At 39.0% G+C, this 10,831-nt stretch overlaps 1 protein-coding gene across 2 annotated transcripts in view; it reads right to left on the reverse strand.

The window, feature by feature from the left end:
* The window catches only part of CSTF3 (cleavage stimulation factor subunit 3), a 41,422-nt gene extending 31,720 nt beyond the window's left edge, over positions 1 to 9,702 (reverse strand). For both annotated transcript variants that reach the window (XM_030450979.1, XM_008504764.2), the window contains exons 1-3: positions 9,465 to 9,702; positions 2,001 to 2,102; positions 1,776 to 1,871 (exon numbers count right to left, since the gene is read on the reverse strand). In XM_030450979.1, the coding sequence (XP_030306839.1) occupies positions 1,776 to 1,871; positions 2,001 to 2,102; positions 9,465 to 9,494 (228 nt within the window). In that variant the 5' untranslated portion in view covers positions 9,495 to 9,702. The remainder of the gene's footprint in view (positions 1 to 1,775; positions 1,872 to 2,000; positions 2,103 to 9,464) is intronic.
* Between the last annotated feature and the right edge of the window lie 1,129 nt (positions 9,703 to 10,831).

Consider the following 10,831-nt stretch of genomic DNA (forward strand, 5'->3'; position numbering starts at 1 on the left):
AAAGTTGAAAATTTGAAAATTTAAGTCAGAACTGGAATAGAAGATAAATTTCTGAAGAGTAATTTCTTTTATTTCTTTCAACTATAACCCTTTGCAGTTGTAAAACTGAACTCTACAGTTTGCTTTCCCATTGTTTTGAATAGAAGAATCATATATTTCATTTCTCTTATATTTCAAGTGTAGTTCTAGGCAGACACACACATTCAAGATAGTGATCTTTCTTCCAATTCTTTCCTTCCCCAGTTTACTTTGTATTACCTGGTTACCATACCTGTTTTGTTGAAGCTGATCTTCCTTGAAGAATCAGGTAAAACCTTACACCCTAGACTGTTGAAAGCTTTGCCACTGTTAATGTTTCTGAATACTAATAGATTATAAATTAGCTAAAAGCTGTCAATTAAGGAAGTCAATGTCTGTCAATCAATCTCAATGTGGTTCAAGACAAAATTTACATTGTTAATAGTATTTTCTGCTGAAATATCTACAATGTAGGCTTTCAGAGGTGGTCTTATTCAACCTTGTATTTGAGGCACGGAAAGATAACGTTTTTAAATAAGTACAAATTAGGTAACTTAATGTAATAATCCAAATATATTAAGTCTAAAGTCTAGACCCCGTAGCAAACACTGCAGGATACAAGAGGCTAAGAGATTCAAGTGCAGGATGCCAAGAGGAAAAATACACATCTGTATGTGTTAGCAAATTCACAATCTCCATAACATGTCCAATCACTGACATTCCAAATACTACAAAGTATTGAAAACAAAATAGTGAAAATTCTATATTTAACTAGGTAATGTTAAATTTAGGTTGCACTCTGTTACACTAACATCTTACTATAAACTGCAACATAAAAAATTCTATAATTCTATTACATTCCCATGTTCTCTATTTTATTTAATAATCTTTCAAATTTTCTGCCAGAATGCATTTGGATATGTAATTTAATGTAAAATAACTACACAGTGCAGTTTTGCTACTTAGATTGCTGCTTAGCAAGTTTCAGATAAAATGGAAAAGAATTCTCTAATTTCTCATCTACACAAACTGGTCCCCACCCCTGCAGTTCAGCATGTAGAGTATCTGTCTCTTAAAAAATGTGCAGCTAGAAGATGCTCACAAAACGCATGTGTATTAGTAGTAAATATCAGCTACAAAAAATTAAATAATACAATTATACAGCACATTTCATGGCTTGTCATTAAAGATCATTTAAATGATCAATACAGTTAGTGGGAAGTCTTATGTAGTTATGTAAACACATGCAATTCTGTTGAGATTTTTAGAAACTAAGGAGTTGTGCTAACCCATTTCCCCAGCATTTTCATTCCAGAAATGACCTTCCAACCCACACCCTCCCTAAAAACACTGAAACACTCAAAAACCCCACAAAAATTAAAGGACCCAGACATTCACAGAAAGTCATTCAAGTTTGTATGTATAAATAAATAAAAAAAAGTCCTCTAAGTAAGTGACACGGAGGCAATAAATTGACACGACAAGTAAATAAAAGGCTAAAGCACTCCAATACCATTGAAACGGTTTTAATGTTGTTGCAATTCCATAATGCAACAATCATCAAATCATAAAGACCCAATACTTTAGCATTCATTTTTAATCACTCCTTTGTACCTATTTTACAAAATAAAGGCAAGGTATATTTAATATAATCCCCTTTTCCCTATATATTATGTGCCTATCTTACTTATGCTTATCAAAGTGTAAACTTAAACTCCTATTAAATATTATATAAGAAAAAATGTAAAAATATTAACCTCTGCTTCAATGTACAGTTTCCAGAATCTGCCAGAACTGGGGAACTGGGCAACAAGGCGTTCATAGGTCTTCCGGGCTTTGTCTATAGGTTGATTCTAAAAATTGAAAATCAAAACAGCATTTACAATATTATGATTTATGTAAATGAATATGCTGACTTTACTCCAGAACCAAATAGTGTGAGTGGACCATAGATAAGGAAATGTAATCCTATGTCACTAAACCTGTGCCTCTCGAATGAGAATGCTCCAAGCGTCAAGGTCATATGGATTTTCTTCTAGTTTCTTTTCAGCTTTCTTCACTTTTTCTGGGACATATTCAGCAGCCTAGAAAAGCAATAAAGAACACATAAGAGATCACAAGTAGAGTTTTAAAAGTTCTACCCCAGATAGAGTCAAGCTCACAATGCAACATTCTGACAATGTAACATTCCAGATCCAGATTTTTACTAGACTGTAATTTTACCTGTAAAACAAGTTGTTCCAATAATATAATGCACTCTTCCTAACAAGTTCTATGTATTTGGTGATGCAACAAAAAGCTAGACTGTACTGACTGTTTCTAAAAGACTAGAGGAAATCTGACTTTGCCAGAAAACTTAATGCACTACAAATTTTAAACAGTTCAACCAACATGAAACTTATAGGATGCAACAAAGTAAATTCAGACCCATTTTTCTATTGCAGACTTCAGCCAAACAAGCCCAGGTCACTGCACAGATCCTTCCATAAATCCAGGGCAGTAATTTGTATGACAAGTTACAGATTTGACATGAATTCTAGGAGATAACAGTACTAGCAGCAATATATGCATGCTATTCCAACACAACTGGTTAACTTTCTGATGTCAGTGGGTGACTTTGGAACTGCCTACCTTAACCTGTTTTTGTTTTTTTTTACATTCATTCACACTGGGGTTTAAAACCTTTGACAGCAAAAGCTTTATCAAATTGAACTTTAACTTCTTAACACAGTTACTGTTGTAGGATAGTTTTAAGGGTTCTTTTAAAGGCTTGTGAAAAATTTCTTAAGATATCAATTTTTTTTCCTAGACTTAACACTGTTAGCACAAAGTAGATGAAAAAAATTACAATCTGATGATCCCATGCAGACAAGCCTTAAAATATGTACTTATTACAACCCTAAATCATATGAAGCATTTTATTAAGCATGAAACAAAGCTTATTTACTAACTTTCCAAACTTGATTCACTTTCAGGCAAATGTTAGCAGTCCTCAGTCACAGGATTATGTAGATTTTTGCCTTCATGTGATGAAACAATAATAACCTGTAAAGTACTATTACAAGACCTTTCTTGTGAAAATCTACAAGTCAGCTACATATTTACTGTTGCAATTCAACTTGATAATTTAAAATTATACCATTTTTTTTCCAGCATTAATAGTTTTTGTGTCAGTATTACTAGCAGGATAAATTGAATGCCTATGCCTTAAAAGAGTTTGAATTAAATTTATTAATGTTGCAGAATTGTTACACTGACATGTAATAGCAACCATGCATGAAAAGGAAAAGAAAAACTGGAAATGGGCTTTTTAGGAGTTTAAGGACCATTACTCCTTTGAATTCAGTTTTCAAGTAATTTGTAGTATTAAATGCTCAGTGAGAATCAGTGCAGCTTCAAAAGAAAGTTTCAAGTCTCACAGCAAGCTACATTATTAATTTGAATTTTTAATAAAATAATTATAAAACTAGTAGCTCAAAATTGTCAGCTCAAAAGTAGCAAATTTATAAATTTTATATATTTATACATCCTTTAGTGAAAAATTCTGACTCTGTAATACTGCAATTTACAGTTCAACTGATACAGAACACAATATGACATGAACTAGTGGTCTTATTTCTTCCAAAATTACATATATAAACAAGTTTCTGCTTACAGAAGACAGCACTGTAGCTGACATCGACAAAGCCTAGAGAGTATTTATGTAAGTCAACAGATTGGAATTCAATAAAGCACTAATTCAAATTCATCCACACAAGTTGTAAGCATTGCTTCTCAATATATTCCATCTCAATGAAATTTACTAGTCTCAAATATTCATTAAAGCATGTAATATTCTGCACTCAATTAGACAGAAATGCCTAAAAGGAGGTACTATTAACATCAGCTAAAACAACAAAAACCACCCCACAAAACCAACCAAAGCATCTGTGGAAGCACAGTCCTGCACTGCAAACTGCAACTTTCAAAGAGGAAAAAGTAGAATGGGCCACCGCAGTACAATTCAATCATCTTAGTAGTTCAGTTGTAGTATCTTAAACCTTTCCACATGACATGCAAAACTCAGCTGACATTGTAGTGAAACTCTTTTAAGACTTCCAGGAATTTGGTTTGCATCTATGTACATGAAGGGGCTTTACCTAGGTCGACTGTAGCGAGAAAAACAAACTTCCATAACATTGCACCTAATCATAGAGGCTTTTAACTTTTATTTACTGCTTGGAAAAAAAAAAAACAGGCGTATGAACTGAGAAAATACTTCTTTCTCCTGCTTTTGGTAACTGTGTTTGTTATAGCTCTCACATAATCATGCTCCTATCCCACAAGCAACTCTCTTGAAAGTCACTTATTTTAGCACTTACAGCTCCATGTACTCAACTATCTGTACTGAAACTGTCTAGTCTGAATCACAGATTGCCTTTGGTCATTTATACACAGATAAATAGCAATGGATTTTTACTTTCATAGATACTAATGATAAAAATACTTATACAACCAAATTCTTTATATGACTATGGTTTCCAAAATCTGTGAAGACCTAAGCACAAATTATCCAACAGGAAGTCTACCAGTTTCTTCTCTTCAAACACATCAACTGCACAAAACCCAAATTTGGATTCATAAAAAATGCCTGAGGAAACAAGAACCAAATACACAAAGCTGACTCTCAGTATTAAAGTTCTTTATCAATCACCTTCAAGGAAAAATTGTGCCTTCAAGGCCTCTTAAGAATGATTCCTCATGCCTCAAAAATGCATAACACCCTAGCCAAACACCTCTTTCAACTATTCACACCACCTAATACATCCAATTGCTTAAAGCATCCTCCTGTTTCCATAAAAGGATCTTCTACATAGAAATGTATTTTAACAGCTGTTCCACCTGTGAAGTGGCCAGTTTAAAATGCTTTAAAAACTACCACTAATAATAAAATTAGAACCTCTACTAACAAGACATACAGGCTGTGGCACACAAAAGGGTATGAATTTTAATGGCTTGCTCCATCAAGCTGGTGCAACATTCAAAATGAGTTTTACGTCCACTAAGGTGGAAACTACTGTTTGGAAGTTTTGGTTGGATGTTGCACAGTTTAGGATAGCCCTGACTGTAACAGACCCAAGGAATTTCAAATACATAAATATGCAATTTAACAAGCACTATTAGTTGTCCAATTATGCCTATTTACAGGTTTGTCTAGCCTAAGGTTTTTTCCTTATTTTTGTTACAGCTGCATGTGCACAGAACAAGCTTTAAACGCCTTTCTTCAGTAACAAATTGCTTCTCTACACTCTAGTTACCCCTTATCAACCCTTGCATTTTCTTAAATCTGCCTTAATTCCTTGCATTCTTCTATTTTACTCCTGTGTCAATTCAAAAGTAACAGTATCTTGAAAAAAACTGTCTTTTAAGACTGGGTTGCTATTAACAGACCTAACCCAGAACACTTAAATTATTTTAAAATTATACTTTTGTAAATACTGTCCCTGCAATATGATCTGGGCTGTTTTATATCTCTGAACAAATCAAGAGTTTTCAACTAGGAATGATTACCATTCTTTCCTCATAAGACATCTTCCACTTTAACTTCTTGATATACCTGGAACTAAATGACCTCAAAATGCAACTAAAATATTGTATTGTATACTTTTGTGTAAAAACTGGAAAAATACCCACTGTATACTTCCTTCACCTTGTGTTCCGATTTTATAGTAACTGTAAGCTATGATACCAGACCCAGTTTTACCATATATTACATTAAACAATATGCTGAGGGAAGGTTTTTTCCAAAGGGCTCCTCCCAAGATGTGAAACCCACATAAAAGTGCAAGAATAAACTGCTTTCAGTATTATGCTCAATGGCATCTATTTCTAAAACCTTAAGCTAAAGTTAACTACAATAATATTTACTATTGCATTTAGAATTAATAAAATTACATGATGTATCAGCGACAAGGTATGAACGAGTAGGAAGGGACAGAAGTGCCAGTAAAAAATGGCACTAGCCTGCTTTAAGTCTTTTCTGTAGCCACAGAGACAGACACCTTTTTTCCCCCCACAGCTCAGTCTTGGGCCAAATTCACATTCACATAATTCTATAAATGATTCAACAAAGTTACACGCATCACAGACTGAGGTAGGTATCTTGGAAACAGTTACAGGAAGCATGAAATGAATGTTCTGGCCTTAAAAGATTAGAAGGTAACTAATGCAGGGAAAGAGCAAATATTGCATCAAGTTTTCAGATATAATTTATGCCTGGCAAATATGTGTTTATTATATAGGTAAGAACAGTGGTTCTGTCATGGTAAAAAGAGACAGAAAGCACAACAAATGTAGGTCTTGTTAGAAAATGCAGGAAACAATCACTACATGGAAATGAAACCAGATGTATACATTAAAGTCCTGAAAAATATGAAGACATACTAGATCAAGAGATTGGGAAGAGCTTGTCAGGGAATTTTCTGCCCAAGCAGTGGCAGATGCAGCCTTTCAGACTACAAATGAGTACTTCTAACTATAGATACAGACAAGGGTAAGTGTTTGGTAATCTAAGAACTGACCTTGGTTTAACAAACCTTCTGGTTTGCTAAACATCATGTATCCCTTGCCAGAAGTTTGGCAGAGACCTAAGAGATATAAGTCCTGACAGCATTCAATTGTTTCTGAAGAAATTAATTTGGGTCCAGCACAGTTAACACAGTGCAAAAATTTTAAATATACTGCCATGGTGGTCACATTTCTTTGCTCTCCTGCTCCAGTCCGTTCCACAATAATTATACAAAGAGACAATGAACACAAGGCTCCTGATCCACTCAGCAAAGCAGCCTAAGAATGCCTGGACCTAAGCTAAGCCTAACTGCAGTGAAGCCACATTTCAGTTGCACTGCACGTAATAAATAAAGATTCCTAAATCCCAGCTGGGTCCTTAACCTTACAATATCTTCACTTCCCCACCCTTCATCCAACATTCCACTGTTTTTCCTTCTCACAATACCACTACTTTGTATTGGCTGGAGATGTCAGGGCAATGTTATTCACCCTACTGCTTTTGGAAGTCAACTCCAAACCCTTAGATATGGGAAGTAAAATGCAGACATCTCTCTGCAACAGTGAGTAAGAACTAAGTTCTGATTTGTCAAAGATCTTCAACATCTGCATCATAGACTATCATGTGTACATCTTGCACACAATGTAGATGCAAATTACACTGTACAGTCACCCTCTTATATTCATCTATGTGACTGTCAAAAAAAATGGCATAGCTCAGAGGCTGGCCAATGAAGCAGCAGATGAAACCTGAAACAGGAAAGCCAGACACAAGCCAGTCTCTGCCCACCTTCAGCTTCCTACAGAAAGGAACTATAAAAATATTCTGCATGTAAAGTCAGATAGCCCTCAGTTACAATATACAGCAGCTGTAGTGTAGGTAAGAGAGCAAGGCACAACAGCCCCAATCACAATGCTTGTTTGCTCCTCGTTCCACAGGGACACAGTGAATTCAGGTCTCTTATACTCAGTAAGACCACAGAGCAGCATCAATGCTTACCTAAGTTCCACCTGCCTCACTACACCACTGCATGAGTGGGTGCCCAAGGTGCAGAAAGCTTCCTGGTGGTCTTGCTAAAGGCAGTGATATCAAATTATGGCCTAATGTTACAAGTAAGAAACAAAAGTCTGCCAGGGTAAGGAAAAAGAAAATATTGGGCAGCTTAGTGAAAGTGAGGAAAATGTATGCAAGAGAGGTAACTGACCACAAAAGAGACTTCTAGGGAACTACAACCCAAAGGCCTCCATAAAGAGGACAGACTAAGAAAAAATAACAACCCAATCTATATAACACTTGTGGCTTTCTAAAATTTTTGAAGTGTACCCACTGTGAAAAGAGTAATCACAATGGGTAAACACAATCAATCTTAATATGGAACAAGACGCCGAATCCTATGTTCTTTATATAGGTTGCAAATACCAATTTGCATTTTTTTGAATGCTAAAACCCCTGTGATATAGCATCACAACAGCTACAGAAACACACTACTAAGTAAGACTATACTACTATACATTTTGATAATCCTGATTCTTACTTATTTGTAGCCATCTATCTTGCAATGAAGTTAGCCATTCTGAAGAATCTCTTGCTTAAACACACTACAAGCTTGTTAATCTGACCAGCTTTGAGCATACAGGCTAGTAATTTTTAAGATATTTTCCTAATGAGACAGAAACTGGTTATTTTACATTCTGAGTACTTGTCTTTACTACCCCCTACAGAATTGCTTATCTTAGAGTTTACACACTAACCTTTCAGAGTACAGGCCCAGACACACATAAGCATAACCTGTTTTGAAAAAAGCCTGACATTCCACAAAGAAAAACTTCTAAGGGTGCATCAAGTCATCACCTTAATATTAAGCTTATCTGCAGGCTATACTGGCCACTAAAGCATGCCCACAGTGCTATCAGTCATTCCTGTCAGTCTAGAACTTCCCTCCCCATTCTTCCAATAAATTTTAAACAGTCCTAACTGTTTTTAAAAGACCCGTTTAGAGAAATTCTGCCAGTAATCAGGACAGAGGCACCTGCCTAGAATATGTCGTGACAAATACATACTTTAGTATACAAAAAAAAAAAAAACCTCAAGCCAAAACCAACTGAAACAGCAGTGTCCCCCAACAAGAGAAAAAATGCTATTACGTAAATAGGATTCTTTTATTAAATAAGCATATTCCTATTCTAATTTATAGGTGTTTTAATAAAACCTTATTCTGGAGGAGCAGAGTACTGTTAAGGAGGTACATTGCCATATATGTTAAGGGCGTATTTTCAGCAAACACTGTTTACAAAACACTGCAAAGGTATCGCTGGGAACAGCTTATCCGGGTTTCGATTTTCTTCCGGAGTGCGTGTACTCAGTGACCACGAACACAGGAGACGGGGAAAGCGAGGTTCACTGGAGTGCCTATTGTCCACCTCATCCTGAATTCAAGTTTGCTTACCAGAAACCAGAAGGCCGACAGAGCCATTATTTTCGACTCATTACCGCTTTTACCGAGCGAGGACGCTGGGAGCGGCTCCGCACCCTCCCTTCCCCCAGAGCAACGCTCGGCTGACGGCATAGACGCGAGTTCCACAAAATGGGTGTGTGCGGCGGGGGAGGGGAACCTTTCGCCGACGGGGCCTCTGAGCAGCCCGACAGAACCTCACAGGGGCCGGGGGAGAGGCAACGACCGCGCTCGCCCACCGCGCCCGCGCTCCCCTCAGCGCCCGGGGCCCAACGGCGGCTCCGGGGGGCGGCCGGGCCCGCACCATGCGCCGGACGCTCAGCCCCGCCAAGGCCCGAACAGCTCCCGTGCAGCCCCGGGTCGGGTTGCGGTACCGCCACGACGACGCTCGCCCCTCCGTGCCCCTCAGGGAGGAGCGGCCTGCAGCCTCACCCTCCTCCCCCTCACCTGGTCGCCGGCAGCTCCTTCTGCAGACATGGCGTGTAAAAACAGGGCTGGGGCAGATAGCCCGGACAGATTAAAAAAAAAACCACAACCAACAAAAAACTTTTAAAAAGCCCTCAGCGCCGCCGCCGCGGGCAGCTCCCCCGGTAGCGCCAATCGCTGCGGCCCGCAGCCCCAGCAGCGCTACCAACAAAATGGCGGCGCGGAGGCTCCGCTCCGGGTTGCAGCGGGGGCGGGGGGCGGAGCGACGTCGTGCGGGGAGTGCTGGGAAGAGCGGCGGAGGGGAGGAAATGCGTCACGGCAGCGCGCGGCTCGGGGCTGAAAGTCGTCACTGAGCGCGGCCGCGGCCTGAGCGAGGGAGGAAGAAAGAGAGGAGAGGGGGAGAGAGGAAGAGAGAGGAAGAGAGGGCTCTGCTCCTCCGGACCCGCCCCGGCTTTCCCTCCCGGTGTTTTGGCGGGCAGGCCTGTGTCTCTCCGCGTAGGAGCGGGACACTCTGTGAAGGAAGGTCCGGGGGTTGTACTCATGGCGCTCCTTACTCGTGACGTGAGGCCGTGTCCGTTTCCTAAGGAACCGCTTAATGTTGAAACTCTGAAGGACAGTGCGCAGAAGCCATGAGGTTTTGGTCGCCTCTCGCCCTGCGGGTTGGTCAGGGGTTACTCCGTTAAGGAAGTGTTGCCTCTTGAACTGTCGCTTTTTTTGCAGAAAAGGGGCACTTTCCCCTAGGTGAGGTGCTGTCAGCAATGTCTGCTAGCAGGAGGCTCATCCCTTCCAGCTGACAAGAGCCCTTGTTAATCAAGGAATGATGTCCAAAGTACAGACCAAAAGGTCATCACCTCAGAAGACCTCAAGGACCCCAGAGGCAGCTCTCTTTAAGGCAGCTTCACTTTGTTTAAAACGTAATCACCAGTCTGGCCCTGAGAGAAGGCTCTTGAATCAGCCACTGCAGAGAAGCTAGAAATGAATTCATTGAAAGAGGCTTGGCAGATATCAAGGTGAAAGCTGGCTTAGCTGCCTTCACAACCACAGTGTAAGTGTTAAAATTGTGTAATAAAGCTATATATATGCAAAAGTACTTGAAGTAACTTGATACTAGTTCCTTTCTGCTCTATCTTCCAAAATACACCTTAAACCATGGTAATGTGTGGAGAGAGGATATAAGAAATGCATAATATGTAACTTTTTAAATAAAGCTTCACCATAAGCCTCTCCTCAAAAAAGGGAAGCAGATAGTATGCACCTATTTGACCAGGCTCAGTGTAGTAGACCAGAAGTAGATCAGAAAAGTGCAGTAACAACAACTATTTACTTGGTAATTCCTTCCACGTAGCTCAAACTTTTTTGTTTTGTTTTAAATGTGGTTGTTCCTTCCC

The sequence above is a fragment of the Calypte anna genome, chromosome 5, assembly GCF_003957555.1.
Source record: "Calypte anna isolate BGI_N300 chromosome 5, bCalAnn1_v1.p, whole genome shotgun sequence".
NCBI classification, from domain to species: domain Eukaryota; kingdom Metazoa; phylum Chordata; class Aves; order Apodiformes; family Trochilidae; genus Calypte; species Calypte anna.